Raw genomic sequence first — 18,036 nt, 5'->3', positions numbered from 1 at the left:
ACTTATTAACCAGGGAACACCAGTTAACTGCAGCAACTGGCGTTTCTAACCACTTGGACATAATTTTTTATTCGAATCCGCAATATTTTAATCCATCGATTTAGTTCTGCTAATTTGTGCAGATGATAAATTCCACGACATTTATACTCGTTGCGGTGAAAATCGACATTTTCGAGATTTTGCGACAGAAGACCAGCAACGGTATATAAAATTAGTAACAGTTTTTGTTCGTGGTTATTCGTTAACCGTAACAGATTGAACGAATCCCCCGCTCTCACCAGACAACACAGCTTGTTTGTTTCAATTATTGGAAGCTATGGATTGAAAGTAAGATATAAAAAAAAAAAAAAAAAAAAAAAAAAAAAAAAAAAAAATGATAAAAAAACACAGGTCGCTATTCTAGCACTGTGTTTTATATTTTATGAACGAACGACATTCCAACAGCTTTCATAAACATTAATACTGGAAAGAGAAGCAGTTAGTGTTTATATTTCATCTTGCTCGTGGCTTTCTCTACTTTGATGAAGGAACCTGATACGCCACTAGAAGCGAATTTATGTTGAAAAGAATTTCAACCATTCTCTAGCGAAATATTTTCACCAGAAGCATAAAATAGACTCAAATTGTCGATAAATTAACAAGATTTATAACCAACCCTTTTCGTTTACATTCTACCGTACTCGAAAGTCTAGTATTCTATGTTATATTTCTTGCCGTTAATTGTTTATTATTCACTACTGTTGAGGTTCTTCGATGTAGGCGAATACAAAGGAACGCGTGGATAAATTGTAAGGTAGAAAATATATATTTTAAAGTACTGAAGTGTAAATACAAATCGGAATATAATTGAGCTGATCCAGAACTGAAAACCCTGAAGCCAACGTCGCCTATCTACCGTTTATGGTTTTCCTTCGTCCCAGTCTTTTGTCCATACGCTGTCGATGGCTTCGGCGCTTGAGAAAACTGATAAAAAAGACCGGATGTAGAGTTTTCTTAGAAGCGGTGACCACTTCAACAGATACAAAAATACGTCATTGTGAATCAATTAAAATTTCAATGAGAAATTACCAATTGATCGATGCATGAATTCTAGCAATTTCTCAATTAAATAAGTGAAATAAAATAAAAGGAGAAAGGCAAATAAATTCGGCAGAGTCGTAGCCCGTTTCCTAGGGGGTGGGCAGACGAGTTAAATGAATAATCGTGACGGTGGTTAAGCGTTCCTGGCTCGAAACTAATTCGAGTTTCCTAATGCCCGATGTCGCGAGGACGCCAGCAATTCCTGGGGCTAGGGCCGGTATTTTCGATTCAGACGCGCGCTACTCGAAATCGTTCGAGCGTGCTTAAACATTAACGTCCACTGGCGGATTGTTACCGGTCCGTTAGTCCGTACGATCCGCATTCACAGAGTCATCGGTGGCCGCCGGTCGTAGCGTCGAAATTGCGTCAATTATTCGAGGAAGCCGGCTTGGCCCGCAAATTGCGCGTTCCTCGCTGCTTCCACAGAGTTTTCAGTTTATTGCAGACGTTTCGAAGGAACGTCCCCGACCACAAATCCACGGAGATCGTAACAGGATTCGAAGAACGACGAATTTCCCATTCAGCCATTAAAGCATGCGAGCAAGAGGAGTCAGAAGATTGACGAAATTAATTAACGTGCTTCTTTAAGAAATTCCTTTTACCTGCGGGTGGCATGTATCTCGTTGGAATTTGCTATATGTTAATTTGCTTAGGCTCAACTTCGCGATTGGACGTGATATTTCAAACCAAATCTAATATCCAGACCACTGTGGCAGAGCTGCGTCTATCTCAACCGCGTTTATTGGAACGAAAATTTAGTTCACGCTTGATTAACCGAACCCTTGCCGATTGAATTCATCGAACGTGAGCTTCTAATATGTGAAAACGTTGTTATTAGATAGCGAAGAAAATTGATGAGCTCCTGTTACAGGAACCGTAATTTTATAAACTGTCCTACTACGACCACTTACTTAGTTTCATAGTTAGGTACAGTAATTCAACTGTAATCTAATACTTATGTAGACTAATATAAATTAGTATTCATGTTAAATCATCTTAAATGATATTTCATATGCAGAAGCGAAGCTATTTAGTACAATAAACGAATCGAGGAAACGAGGCAAAAACTGAGACCCTGGTAGACTTGCTGAGGAGCCATTGGAAGGGAAAGTGTGTACAAGGAGGTTTGAAGAGCAGGGGAACGCAGGAGAACTCGGATGAAAGGGTGTGCTGTGGCCTAATGCGAGCGAACAAACCATTAAACTACACTCAGCCGGTACTTCACTGATTATAACCCATTAGACATGACATGTGTGCATTAAACGAGTTATCGCGCGCATAGACTGTTCCCTGCTACACGATCGGAACCATCCTGTTGACTGACATGGATGAACCTAACGATTCCAATGGGAGAGACGTTCTACTCAGTGATTTAAATTGGAAGAGACTATACTATCGTGCAATAATAAATCTCTTTGCTTTTCTTTTGACGATGTTTGAGGATGTTTGAGGATGTTTGAGCACGTAATTCGACCACCAATGGATCTGCGAGCTTTTATTTTCTACGATTGTTATAGGTTTATCATAGTTAAACTGTTACAAACATAGCAGAACACTGTGATGCTGGAAAATTGATTTTTAAATAGCAACGAACAATGATTTTTGAAAAGCTCTTAATTCTTCTAGTTCCTAAGGTATGAATCACTGTTAAAAATAAATTTACAGCGAAGTTTACAGAAAATATTTTTCAGAGTATTCAAATTTATAATTTGCTAATTCCTTAGGATCAAGTGTCCAACTCTAATCATCAATGTTTGCATTAATTTTGGTAACACCTTTTGCCAATTTTCCTTTTTTTGCCAAGCTTTGGTAAAGTTCAATATTCGCTGGTATAATTTTATATTTTGCCCTTAATAAAATTGATTACTTTTATGTATTAATTTTCATATATAAATATTGGGTTGGTCAAAGTAAATGAGGATTAAAAAATTGTTAAATCAATTTTTAGGTTAGCCTGCTTGATTAGAAGGGGAGAATGATACGAGGAAAAAAGTTTGAGCGTCACGGAAGTACAGTAAGGACAGGAGGAGGGCGAGTGACCGACGAACGAGTTGGAAAAAGTTAGGGGAATGAACCGAGTGCGCTTTCGGGGATAACGAATCGTCGTTCGAACGTTTCTGGAGCACGCTTGGGCTTTAATTCCAGGGAATTGCCAAGTTCATCCAGGCCAAGTATCGCTAAAGGGCAGGCTCCTCGTCGAAGCTGCTTCTAGGTTTCCAATCGACGCCTTGATTTCCTCCGAAACGATCCGCACGTACGAAAGAAATTATCATAAAAAACTTTGCGATCGAATTAAATTTCTCTTCAAAAAATTTTAAGACGAGAAGATTTCCAATAAGAAAAGAATCGATCAAAATGGTTTAAATAATATATAAAATTTAGTTATCGTTGTATAGCAATAATTTTCTCTTTTTGCTTTTGCACTGTAATATCTGTACTGCAATTTAAGCATAAGTAACAGATTAAAAATTGTTCGAGCAATGTTTTAAACCAGCCAAATATATAAAAGTGATAAAGCACACATTATGATATAGAAAAGGGCAATGAAATATAAGTAAATGTCATTTCAAGTAAAATGAGTCAGAGCTAAATCTATAGATGGTATATTCGATATTACTGACAGGCCATCTAGGTATATTTCATTTTTCAGTGAACCTTTCAGCCGAGTACAATTCGTAAGATTAATGTTCCTTTCAATTTGAATATATTTTACACGATGGAGGATCGCCCATTGCTATTTTAATAATTCAGCCTTCACCTCCTACGTTGGCTGACCTTAAAACGTCCAACGTTACTGGCAGCCGTCTGACGCGACACGTTCCGCGACTACTTGTACCGTTCGATAGAACGTCGACCTCTATCACTGACAGACTCGTCTAGTAGCGAGGCGTCGCATTAGTCAGCCAGAAGAGCTGCGAGCAAACGGAAGGATAATAAATACCGCGCGCCACTTGTTGCTCTTATTTCAGCAGAATCAAAGATACCACCAGCTTCTTCAGACTCTAGGAAATGCTATAGGAAGGTATATGTAGTCTTAGAAGAGAAATAAAGTACTTTCCCGTACTTTTATAGGCAGTTTTGCCGAAGAATTTATTTATAGAGATCGACGATGACGACTTTTATATCGAATATAGTACCATTCTAGATATGCTTCTAGACATGATTCACAATATAACCTAAAAATAATACTTGGATGATATTTCACGATCAAAGTTACGAAATGTAAAAATGATTCCAGATCAGATTTAATTAATAATTGACTCAGGTTTAACATTTAGTTCAGATCGAACTTAAGCTAGTACAAACATTTTGATCTCGTTCACGATCTTAACCAAATCGGATTCGAACCTAAATCTAACCTAAGCATAGTTCAAACTAAACCTAGATATATATAATATCCTGGTATGCCTAAGATCATAATCCAAACTCAAATCCAAATCGATCTAAGGCAAACTTAACCTGGTATCATGCCTATGATCCATCTGAGTCTAATCTAACTTAACCTAGTTTTGTCTGGTCATGACTAAAACCTTGTCCCAAACCTAACCTATAAATAATATCTGGTTTATACTCAGCGATTGAATGCAGCTAGTCTAATAACGTATTTCTGTTTAACCTAGATTTGCAAAATTATTTCTGAAAATTTGAAACTTTTTGTATAATCTCGGTCTAGGGGAGGAAATTAGCTGGCGCAAGATGCGAATCTTCTGTGATGGAATCGATTACGTAGATAACGGGGCTCGTTAGCTGTTGCTAATTCTCAGGGACCGACCGAAACGAGCTCGGCGTTTCGGGACAGACCGGTAATGGACTCGTCCCGGTGCACTTCCGGTTATTATCGGGCTTCCTGCGTGTTCGACGCCAGGATCGCGGTTATCTCGATTTCTGCAATTGTCGATACCTCTTCTCCATCCCTTATCTCCCATTATTTTAGAGGATTCTGGATTTTAGTGCTCGCTTAATCCACCAACTCAGCTCTTCCATGTCGCTTTAATCTCAGCTGTTAACATCCATCTTAGTACGCTTCGGTTTCTGGTCGAATAATTCTGCGAAATTCTTTTACTTTTATTCCCTTCTTTAACCTCAACCGTTTTCTAACCTCAAAAGCATACCGAGTTTCTTATAATATTTTAATTATTACTAATATTTAATAACCTAATCCTATTCCTGAATCTGAAAGTAATAAATTATAGCTGATTCGAACCTAAAAGTTTCGAAACATTAAACTGTTTAAATCTATTTTTCAAAGTAAAAGCTTTGACCTGATTGGGATAAACTGCCGTCAGGGAATTGGTTATCTGAAACGGATAATTAATTTGCCGCTCAACGACGGCTATAGCTCGCGATTTCCTCTGCTAAACAATGGGGTGGTTTATTATCGTTGGCCGGCGCTATTGTCCCCTTACGTGGGCTTCGATAAATCAATCGTTCTATTGATCGAACAGGTGCGATCGGAATTAGACGCGTTCGTGATCGTAAATTACGCTTATCCGTTCACGATCCGTGACGCTTGGATTTGTCGTTGCGAGATGCATAATTTTGCCTATGTGCGCCACCTACCGTGAAAACCTAACCTCAAACCGATCGTTTCTATCTCGATTCTCATTTCCAACAATTTCGTAGTCCTGAAATGACAATTCAAATACACCTAACCTACGAACCAACCTGATTCACCACCTAACCTCTCTTTACCTTCATTTAAGACGATCACAATAAACGTTTAAAGATTGGTACAGGAAATAACCTAAAAATCTATCATTTGACGACTTTTTCACGGATCCAAACGACGCTGCAGCATCGAGAACATTTTCTCGGTCAGCTTAAAAATATCGAGGATTGACTCACAAATGAGAAACTTTCTTCAAGCTGCAAAAAGGTCTAAAATAAAGTATTAGTTATTTATTTCTGCCGACCAGTCAAGTTTCAAAGCGACCGCGACAAACGTCAGGTTGTTTTTCGAGCAGAAACGGGAGACAAAGGAACGGGCGCATTTCGCCTGGCGTGGCACAAAGGAATCCACGCGACACTTTACTTCTCCCGGAAGAAAAGCTCGACGATTACTCCCGCGAAACGCAATTAAGTGGCGTCCTTGTTTTTTTTCCAAATGTAATTCCGCCTCTACCTGGTGCCATTTACGTTCAAAAGTCGCGATTCGAGATGTTCAAAGAGGGCTAGTCGCCTGTTTCTGAGACGATACTTGGAGGGAAAGAGGGGAAAGCTAATTACGAGACGCTTGGGGAGGTTTCGAAGCGATTGTAATAAGCCGTTCTCCTTGGTGGATGGTTAGAACGACACAAGTAATCTGATTAAAACGGGACCACGGGATCCGTTTGCAAAAGGCATGCTTTAGAAGCTGAGAGTGTATATTTGGATGGAGAAATAATTTAGACGTGCGCACGAGGTTGTAAAAATCAGCAATCACAAAATGCTAGATCACACAGTTGCAAGTAATAATATTAGTTTCATTAAGAAAATGCAGAACCAGTTTAAAAGGAATGATCGATATTGAAAATGTTCAAAAAGTTATCACTGATGGGTCTACAAGCTTCCTAATTTATGTTCAAACCTAATTCAACCTATACAAACTCAATATGAATTCGAAAAAGGATCTCAACTATGATCCATCACGTGGACCATCAAAAGAACCAATAAAAGAAGATCAGGAAGAAGAACATCCATCAGAACCTTTAAAAACTTACTCTAATCGATCTCACGAACCCCCATTATTCATTCAAACCAAATCCAACCCCCCCAAACTTCGATTTCACGTAAAATCAATTAAGAAGAAGATCTTATCGCATAGACCAGCAACGAAAATGAAGGAATCAGAGGCTCTAGACCATAAAAAAATTACTCAGCTACACTGGACGAATTCTTTGCTTATCAAACCACACGTAACCTCTTCAAACTTCGATTCTCAACGAAATCGGCACAAAAAGGTTCTCAGAAGCGAATTATCGCTGGAATCATAAAAAATAAAAGAAAAAAAGATCAATGGCGAAGAGAATCCAAAGGAAAGAGGATCGCAGAGAGATGCTCCGCGTATTCTGGTGGACTTAAATTACATCCTTTATACACGGGAGAAGCTTTCGTCGAGGATATTCACCCGGCAAGCCCGAAGTGGGTGGATCTCAGCCACGTAATATCGCCGCCAGGACTTTCCTTCGATTGCGCTTCCCTGTATTTCCAACGGTGGATTCCTGTGTTCTCTAGCAGCTAGAGAAGAGCAGAAATTCCATGCTGCGCGATAGCACGCGGCCATGAACGCTTTTCTCCCGCGATATTTACACTGGATCCACCGAGAGATACCGAGGTTTCCAAAGATCTCTCGATCCTTTATCGTCTGGCCGATTCTGCCGGTTCTCGACAGCTCATCCCGCGAACAAATGGTTCGAGGACGTTTTCTGTTGGTAACTTCGACGTTGCCTGCGAGATGAAGTCAATTTGAGATCCGACGCTGTAATGTCTGTGAAGCTAATTTAGAGATACAGAAGGAAACAAAGTGAAATATGTAGCGTTGGTATCAGGTTGTCTGACTACCTCAGGGGAATGAGTAATTTCTTCCTCTACAACCACGATTTTTGCTGTCATCCTCTTTCTCTATTTATAAAAGAAACGAGAGAAACTCTCGTTAACAGGAAATATGGTAATATAAAATGATGAAAAATAAATTGAAAATAAAATAAATAAATATCCAATAAATGAATGTAAAAGAAAAGTGTGCGAATATATAAACGACAAAATCTATAAAATTATCTCGAAAGACCTTTTTTTTACTTCTCCTTTTTTTTCCCAGAATATTATTTTTCGTGATTCTCTTATTACAGATTGGCAACGAAGCCACACGATTTCCTTCATTCAAGGACATACTGGTTTGCATTCAGGTTTGCAATTTACACGGCAACTTGTGTAGCCGGTCCACACGTTCCATTGAAATAATACCGAGCAGGCTATATTAACTTCCAATTATTAGGCTTCTGAATATGTATGCGGTCGGTTCGCGCTTAGAACGTTAAATATCCAGGCCAGCCGCGGTCAATATGCGTGCTCGCGGGCATTACACGCCGATATATCGGCAAATATTCTGTATGTGAATATGTAACGTCGAAAACGCAACACGTTACCAACAAATCCTCCTATATTGCTATCAGTCGGAACAGACCCGAAGGATTTCCAAACCGACCCAAATCGATCAAGCGCAGAGAATCCCTGCTGCAGAGAACAGAAATTGCGGTTTAAATATCCCGACAAATTTGGTCCACTCGATTCTGGCCAAAACGTTCTAACCTTTTTGATCGCCAACTTGGGCATTTTTGTCTAAATACTTCGAAACTAGTTTATATCGTAATTTTATTTTAATCTCAAAATAAAGAAAGATGCGAAGAACGAAGATTCCTTGGATAAACCTTTTAAAGGCTATTTTCATAATAGAAACTTTGAGACGAATTTAATAATTCATCAAACTCCTTCGCCACTTATCGCCCATGACAATATAAATCCAATTCTGACAGGAAGACAATAATGGTCCGGCTGATTTCGTATACAATATATTGGTCCTTGAAGAAGGATTCCAGGATCATCAGGAAGTTCCTGAGGATTCTCAAACGTCATAGCCTGGATCACGAACGCGCTTAATGACCACGAGACAGCGATAACGCCGGGACGTATTTAAGGGAATGGTAATTATTATGGCGCGGTTAGTATCATGGAGGTCTCAACTTTAATGAGAGGAATTCTAGGGTACGATAAAATTCTGGCATTAAACCAGCCAGATTCCTTTTTCTTCTGCAATCAGAGGGCGTTAAGAACCCTTCAGGCAATTCCTGCGAAGATCCTTTTCATCACCTCCAAGAAATCGAGATTAAGTAAAAATTCTTTCGAATAAAGGAAACGTGGGTTATTGCGTTCTATGTTATACCCAATTTCCATTTCCTCTAATTTTATACCGTTTTATATTGGCCCTGAATATGCTGATCTATTCAGAAGCGATAAAAATTCAAGATGGCCGCACTCACCCTCGATCAGCTGATCCAACATGGCGTAGATGTGCGACGTTGCTTCGTCTGTCATCACCCAGCCCCCTGTGGTCATCTCCAGCCTGCCATCTTTCACTAACCTTTTCACGACCATCTTCTTGGTGGGATGGGCACTGTAAATGAACAGGAAAGCCAAATATTTTAGCTGAATATGTATTTCTAGCTTCCTAACCTGAAAATTTCCAAACGTAGATCGATTACAATTTGCGGATGATATTTATGTTGTTCGTGAGTTGAAATCGATGGTTCAACGTCGACTAACATCAGAATTCATGATCGATCGGGAGAAGAATTGCGTACCGGGCTTAATACTCCCGTGAGAGGTCAGCTCCCTCGTTAAAACGTTTATGTCTGCCATAAAACCGCCACAAATCTCGCATTGCTTCTGCAATATCCTCTGCAGCTTTTCTCCCGTTTAGGTTAAGGTCATGAAGTTTACACGATGATCAGATCTAACTAAATTTCCTCTATGCTTTCGTTTCACGGTCCACCCCATCCTCAACTTGGAAAATTTGCACGTCGAGAACATAGCTGCTTTCGTATCTCCGACGCAGTCAGCACTTTTGCACTTTAGTACATTTCGACTCTGATAACATATACGAATCTCTATGCATAGTTTCAAGTTTATCTAGATTTTACAATAGTTTGCGAGTGGTTATCAATCACTTTTCAGGTTATACCGCCAGACGTTAAATTGGCTTCGAGGGAAGCGAAAGTTTCCAGGATTGTAGAACTGCAAAGACATTCCTGGAAGTATAATTCACTATCCAAGGAGGTTAAGCATGAATGCCTTACAACGTGCGGCTGATATACAGGTCAAGTAATTGTAAGTTACATCGCAGATAACGGGGGAGGGGGTGTAACGTGTTACGCCGCAACTTGTAATTTCGCACGATACAATCCGTGATACAAATCATATTTATAGCCGGGGCGCATTCCAGTGGGTCGGGGATTTACGTGATCCCACGCAGGCCGCAATGGCCGCCTCCTTGCGGTTCACGTCGGTCCGTAAACCACCAACAAATTCCGTTCTACTACCGTTTCCGCTCTTCGATAACCCAAATGCCGAGGAAGTCGTCAATTTGCACCAAGACGTCTTTAGGTTTTCCGGTTAACACTTCGTACACGGATTGATCCTCGGTGAAGCAGAGAATCTAGAAGTACCTTTAAAAGTATCACGGACCTTCGCTATGTAGAATACTACGAAGCTTTCAGTCAGAGAGACTCACTGGTGGAGAGAAACGTGCATTCCAAGTTCAAATCCCATTGGTTGCATTTCCATCTTCTTGAGTACACTACGTACTTTCAACTTCCATTTTCACATACATTGATCAAATACTTTGACCACTTTTCAGTACTTTTCAGTGGTTGTAAAATTCTTTCACCTGTAGAGCGCACTAGGGATATAGTAAAAAGGGATGCAAGTGAAAATAATTTTTCGCCTGGTGAAAATCGATCCGAGTCCGTGGGAATTCGAAACTCGAGTCAGTCCGGAGACAGTCAAACACGCTCTGACCTATCCCAGCCAATTACCCTCGGTGTCTCGCCTTTTCCTCCCTTTTCTCCTACTACTCAGACTCACTAATTATACGAAATCTCCTTCAGAACTTCGCATTAAGCTCAAATTCACGCTGGCTCACGAGGAAACAAGAACTCCTCTGCTGCAACGACCCAACAATTCCTGCTACATAGTATAGTACAAAAGAGGCTCGTTCTCAGTCGTGGCGTTGCAGGTTGTTAAGGAAGGAGGTGGTTTTCGATCCGCCGGATATTACCTAAACCCGAAGCACCATGACGCTGCCGTTCCTCGTTCTAATGGGCCATTTTATGACAGCCTCGTTTCAGGAAGAAGCTCACGACACGCGAACACACGGTCGCCGAGCTAAGTCCACGGAAATCTATTCCCCTTTCCACGTGATCCTCTTACGGAACGATAGCCGGGGATCGGTATCGAGGCGATTTCCGTTTTCCTGGATCGCTATCCAGACGATTTCCGTTTCCCTGAATCGGAAATGATCCCTTGTCCCAGCCGGTGCTGGACAGAATTCGATCCACCGTCAATTTCATAAAGAAGTCCTTCTATAGGAGTGGTAGGTGGGGATCTCATCTCATTGTCCTTTCGCGATTCCCTTTTATGCTCGCGATACTTCCTCATCTTTATCCCTGGATTCTTTTTCGATCGTTAAAAAAAAAAAAAAAAAAAAAAGAAAAAAAAGGGAAGCACAGGAAGATTCTAGCGGATATTCCATCCATCGTAAGGGGATGCTTTAACTGCTCTTTCAAGCTAGGCCATCTCAGCCGCCATCGACCGCCCCTAATGGCGCCCTTTACGACTGTCGTCTTCGCGAGCCACGTACAACGCCAGCTCCTAACGTGGGCATAAAAAACGATGTTACCGATGAGCTTTGTGGCCGGGGCAATCGAACGACTAGAGACAAGAACGATACTGCAGAAAATAAGCCCGTTTCCATTGCATCTACCGACGATAATTTTAGCGCGTTTATACTGTTTTTGATGGATAGGATGTAGATTGTTATTGTGGAATATTTTTGTATACGCGTTTGTACTCGTATTATGGTAAGCAAAATATGGTAAATCCTCCTGAGTGGGACACGTGGCGAGAATTGCCAAAGATGTTGAAAAATGACGACTGTCGTCGATCAGAGGAAAAGCTACCATTCGTCCACAGCATCTCACTATACTCTCTTTTCCCGTGTATGTGATTTTTATCATTTGTATTCATGTATTCTACTCTGTTCCAATCCCCTCTATCACGTGTTCCCATATTACTCACCTTTCCCACCAAAGTGACAAAAAGGACACTTCGCTCCAGATGAAAGTCATGTTGGGCCACTGCTGAAGCTTCGAGACCATGTTGTTCAAGATGCTCCTGGTGGAGCTGTGGAAGTACTGCTCGAACGTTTTCAACCATCCTGGATCTGTATGACTGTGGGGCACCAGGATCACCTGAAACAACAAAAAAATATACTCTTACTATCTGTCCGTAAACCTTCATATGTGAAAAAGAAGTTCCCATAGCAATTCTAACTTTCATTTGAACGCGAAACGTCAAAAGGTTTGCAATTTCATGGAGTTTGAATTCGTTTATCGGCTAACACAGCTGAATCCTGGCTAACAGATGTAGATCGAAACGATCAGTTTTTAGGTTATGTAACTGCAACAAGAGTCACGATACTAGCTTCTCCATTGTCGCAATTAAATGTATCGGTATATTTGCTGAAAATATTATATATTAAATATGTATATATATATATTCCGATCAAAATGAGTCGGGCCGTTCTGATCCAGGACTTAACGAATTTCTAACTGAAATAGCCAGATAGTGGTTCTCAACCGGTCGTGATCGACGAGTTCGACGCAGAAATTCGTTAATTAGGCCGTTCCACGCTCGCCACGATAACGACATTATTTCGTAATTGATACACCGCTGGGTCGAGCCTGTAATGCGGCCGCACGCCAGCCAGCATCGCTCGTAAAACAATTTGCAGGACTCATTACGATTTACCATTGGCTCATTCAGCCGTAAGCCTGGCTGGCTTGATTGTTGTTCATTGTCGACCACGTGGAACGGGGAAATTTCGAGAAAAATTGCCTTTCCTCCGGTCTACGTACACAGATAATTCAATCTCCCTAGGGGAAGCTACATTCTAGGGGATTGCACGAGCGACATCTAGGTTAACCTAACTTTTTCGTAACTAATACGACGATTAACGCGGCGACTTTGTTGGTTGCAGCGTGGAGCATGCAGATTTCAGTGGAGATTCGAAATTGCATTTGAAATTCGTCGAAGTCAATTTGATTTTCGGCCGGGCCGAAAGTTCGCGTTAATGAAAATTCATACCGGTCGGCACCGACGCTTCAATTTTTCCCGTCATTCTCCTCTACCCATCGGCTTTCACAGCCTCTCTTTTATGAATATTTAACGCGCCGCTTGTTTGATCTTTCACACAGCGACCCGTTTCGCTCGGTCATGATGGGAAAAAGAAAACACTTCGCTCGGCTTCTGATTGAGAACCGCTGCCACAAAGGATTACAATAAACCGATATCCATTCGCTCATAATCAGCGTGGAAGCCGCGGCACGTTAAACTGTGCATAGGTCACTGACAAATCCCTGTTATGCGCCCCCGTTTATTACTCGACCGACCGGACCAACCCCCTCCCTCCCTCTCCATTTCAGCTGGATCGATGATTTGAATCGCATTCTATAAGATTCAGCCGATCCATTCATTTTATTTTATTTTATCGAGAAGCTATCGAACCATCCTCTGCTGTCAATAAGCAAGAAATAGGTGAGAATTGTGGAACTTCTCTAAATTGATATTCCAGTAGGTTCGTGCCAACTGTCGAATTGTCGTTCACGAAGACGAGCGTTAATTACAGATCGATCATCCAGAGCGTTTAATAAGCCGGCTACTACCGGAAACCGCCGCGGGAGATATCAAGGAAGGCTTATTCGTATGCATGAGACGATCGCGGCCCGGATCAGTGCGCCCCTTTAATACACCCCTGCCCCTTCACTCTTCATTGATCTCCTCTTCTCAGCTAGTACGATCCGTTCGATCGCTCAGTCTCCCGATAACTTTGCCGGCTACTTCTTCGAATCGTCGTCCTCTAAACGGAATGGACAGTTTTAAATACGAAAGCTGTCAGCGGTTGACCTTTCCTCTAGAGACAATTGCATGGACTTTGATTTATTTTTTCCAATCAGTACTCCAACGCTAACACGTTTTTCGTGCTTTACACCGGTTCCATAGCACCTAATTTTTGTGCTCTTAACGTTTCACCTTTCTTCTTCTTTTTTCTTCTTCCTGTTACACTGCTATCCTGTATGCATAAGAAAGCACTGCTATTATGTGAATAAATAACGTTAATAAGCGCGCTGGCTGGCGGTAGTTCTCGCCGGAAAGGAAAAGAAGCAACGCGGAGAGAGAGTTAAAGGGTGGAAGAGGGTAAGCAGAGGACGACAAGCGACTCGTGACCGTTCCATTACATTTCCCCAGTCGCGATAGGCAACCACATCAACATTTTACCAGAGCAGACGTACTTTTTACGAGGACGTCTCTTACGACCTAAATGTATCTCGTATCTCGAACGCTGTTTACCTTCACCTATCATGTCTCTCTCCACTGCTACGTGTTTAGTACTCTACGTCAATCATGCCGAGCGATACAATTCCTTAGACATTGGTGTTCTCGTGGGAAATACTCTAATCGCAATTTAATCCAAATTTAGCTTACGAGCCTTAATTTTTCTTGAGGAATTAGAAGATTAATCGGACACTGTGTACATAGGTTATCATAAATTAGAGAACTGCAACCGCCGGAAACATGTCTCCGGAGTCAGGCACTCTGACGACTTTATATCCAGGTTTCTACGTCACTCTCAAAGGAGAAGTCGCCGCCAAAAGTGCATCACGAGCTGTACAGGTTAATTTCCGGCCTGGCAACTTGCAAACTTCGCGCAACTTCTTCCCTAGTCTAATGCGTCCTTTCGTGAGAACCAAAAGCCAGTTCGTTTTCAGGTGATCACCGTCTTCTTCCTGTTTCCACGATTTCGATCTGTACTTTCGTCGATCGATAGGAAAAGTAAGTTTAAGCAGAAGCTCATTAGGTGGAAAGAACGTTCTCGTCCATCCGAAGCTCGAGAATGCGGACAGCTGCTTAAGACAGATTCGCCTTCGATCTTATTTTATCAGAATCATATCGTCAGGAGATTCGATGAATCCAGCTTAACAGCATTCAACTGTATTACTGAGAAATACCCGGTCCAATTTATCCACTGGCATCTTCAAGAAGAATAAACAATCTTTGTCCTGGCCTCAACATTCAATCCAATCTTTCTAACCTAACTCGAATCTAATCTCTTCAGAAGCATCAGGAGACTCGGAGTTGCGACTCGGTATAAATCGACCGCAGACCAAATGATACTATCAAACCCATTCTCCATCGATCCGCAAGCTTCCTAACCGAATAACAATCGACTGAATGTTTCAGAAGTACTCGGTCCAATCTGGCCACTGTTTCCCTTGTGGAGAATTATGGATGCTGGTAGCAGAGGGTCCAACAGCTCAGAAGAAAAACAGGATTAATAATTGTTGGATCGAAAGTACGGAGTTGGAATGACGGAACAAATATTTGGACGGAAGTGGTTCCCGGACGAAAGCGATTTCATCGAGTCCCAGGAGGCACGTACTTGCCGGGGGACTTCGGACGCGGCTTCCCCTCGGCCCTTTCATCGTGCCGGAGTTCGACAAGTTCGACAATACTGGCTCATCAGGCCATTGTCGGCCAGGTACAATGGTGGGCGGTGGCCTTTTCGAAAACGCGCACAACAATGCCGATCTAGTCGTGGAATGCATCCGACGCACCTTCCACTTCCCATTCTGCTTATCCTTCCTTCCGTTCTTCGCCTCTCCTCCGCGATTTCCACGCTTGTTTGCCGAATCCATCGTTCGAATTACTTCACCGCCATTTTAATACCCACCAGTGGCCATTTTGTCGTCATTTCAACTGCCTCTCGTTCTGCTGAATACACCGACTTAATATGGAAATTCTTCTCCGCTGTTTCAGCGGTCTTTTTTTTTAAATCGATGTCCGGATCAGGAATTTTAGATGGAACAGGTTTTATATCGTAGGATTTTTCAGGAAGAAATTCTCGTGTTCAGATTCTTTTGGAAATTCTTCTAACTCTCTTTGTGCGTTTTTCATTTTGTCTCTTTCTCGGGTATTTTCGTAGCAAGTAGATGCGCCTGGTATTTGGCAAATTTTCTATTAGAATTTTGATAACGATATTCGGTCCAAATTTAAATACCATACGTATCTATGCATTTTTTTTGAAAAGTGAAAAGTTGCCTCGTGTAGCACGATGTAAGAATACGTGTAGGGATATGGTAAGATATGTTCAGTACTCGATGTCGTCCATTCACGGTACCGTAGCGTCATAAACACGCCAATATTCTGCAATCTTGCCTAACAAGGTTATAGTGCTTTTCTTCCGGGGATAGATAACCGACAAGGTAAAACTGAGAAGATAATATCGTGGAGAAAAATTCACCGCATAGACGACGAGCACCACCGATCGACGTCTTCCATCTGTCGACTTCTTTGATTTGCGATTCCGTACCAGGAGATCGCGAAACTGTGAGCCTGATTGAATTTTCTCCAACCAAATGCAGTTTCGTGCTAGTTGAAACGCTTCTTCTTTTTTTTCTTCTTCTTTTTTATTCAGAGGCTACCACGCGATTCAATTCCCTTTTCTCCTATTCGACGTACCGAGAAACTAAATGTCTACAGGTAGTTTCAAAAATCGTTGCAACTGCACGACTTGATTATGATTATCTGCAACTGCATGACTTGTCTATTACATTCTGAAACTGCATGACTTCACTGTTACTGTCTGTAACTGCATGACTTGACTATTATATTCTGAAACTGCACGACTTGATTATGACTATCTGTAACTGCATGACTTGACTATTACATTCTGAAACTGCATGACTTGACTATTATATTCTGAAACTGCAAGACTTGTCTATGACTCTTTGTGACTGCACGAATTGACTATGACATTCTATAACTGTACGACTTGACTATTACATTCTGAAACTGCATGACTTGACTATTATATTCTGAAACTGCACGACTTGACTGTGACTCTCTGTGACTGCACGACTTGACTATGACACTCTGAAACTGCATGACTTGACTATTATATTCTGAAACTGCACGACTCGACTGTGACTATTTGTGACTGCACGACTTGACTATGACTCTCTGTAACTGCACGACTTGACTATTACATTCTGAAACTGCATGACTTGACTATTATATTCTGAAACTGCAAGACTTGTCTATGACTCTTTGTGACTGCACGAATTGACTATGACACTCTATAACTGTACGACTTGACTATTACATTCTGAAACTGCATGACTTGACTATTATATTCTGAAACTGCACGACTTGACTGTGACTCTCTATGACTGCACGACTTGACTATGACACTCTGAAACTGCATGACTTGACTATTATATTCTGAAACTGCACGACTCGACTGTGACTATTTGTGACTGTACGACTTGACTATGACTCTCTGTAACTGCACGACTTGACTATTATATTCTGAAACTGCACGACTTGACTGTGACTCTCTGTGACTGCACGACTTGACTATGACACTCTGTAACTGCATGACTTGACTATTATATTCTGAAACTGCACGACTTGACTGTGACTCTCTGTGACTGCACGACTTGACTATGATTCTCTGTGACTGCACGACTTGACTATTACATTCTGTAACTGCACGTGGATAAATGATACGTTAGCATAGAATTTTTATCGAAAATTCGAAACGAAAGCTGCAGTCCAGATTGTGAATTCGGAAGGGAACAAAAGCGCCTAACTTGAATATTCCATAGAAACGGTGGATCTTGTTTGCCGCGATGAAAAAATCGTCGGATTTTTGCTCTTTTTCAGCGAACATTGAAATTCATCATGGCACGGGGATATGTTTCATCCTAACGAGCAGATGTGACGGCGTATCGGGGGTGCATCGAACCGATCGAGCAGCAACTTCGTACGGGGAGATTCACCTTTCACTTCCGGTCGCACCTGGCAACGGCAGCCTGGCATTCACGTTTGCGAGCTAATTAAGCCGACGCATCCAAGGCATTTCGCAGATTCGTTAACGAAGTTGCTCGCCGCGCGGATCCGCCTTGAGGCTCCGTTGCCGAGCACGTACGATCCCTGTGCTGAGCTTGGCCCAGGCCTGCGTTATAAACGCACCTTTCCATCCACCGCGTTGCTTTCCTATCGCTTCATTACACAGATCAGATTATCGTCGCATCGTGTTCATTCTTCTCCGCTGCGTTCAACCCTTCCGACCCTCTAATCTGT

The 18,036-nt window shown here is 41.7% G+C and overlaps 1 protein-coding gene and 1 long non-coding RNA gene across 6 annotated transcripts in view; one reads left to right on the top strand and one right to left on the bottom strand.

Moving 5' to 3' along the window:
• Nucleotides 1–18,036, bottom strand: part of Alpha-man-iib (alpha-Mannosidase class II b) — a 180,384-nt gene that overhangs the window by 9,846 nt on the left and 152,502 nt on the right. For all 5 annotated transcript variants that reach the window (XM_072018031.1, XM_072018034.1, XM_072018035.1 and 2 more), the window contains 2 exons: nt 11,911–12,083; nt 9,096–9,229 (listed from right to left, as the gene is read on the bottom strand). In XM_072018031.1, the coding sequence (XP_071874132.1) occupies nt 9,096–9,229; nt 11,911–12,083 (307 nt within the window). The remainder of the gene's footprint in view (nt 1–9,095; nt 9,230–11,910; nt 12,084–18,036) is intronic.
• On the top strand, nt 1,025–2,763 carry LOC139994957 (uncharacterized). The gene is made up of 3 exons (XR_011801835.1): nt 1,025–2,007; nt 2,099–2,296; nt 2,629–2,763. It is a non-coding gene; the product is annotated as an uncharacterized lncRNA (long non-coding RNA).

The sequence above is a fragment of the Bombus fervidus genome, chromosome 15 (assembly GCF_041682495.2).
Source record: "Bombus fervidus isolate BK054 chromosome 15, iyBomFerv1, whole genome shotgun sequence".
Taxonomy (NCBI): Eukaryota; Metazoa; Arthropoda; class Insecta; order Hymenoptera; family Apidae; genus Bombus; species Bombus fervidus.
Note: the sequence above shows the minus strand (reverse complement) of the source record. Positions and strands in the feature narration are given on the sequence as shown.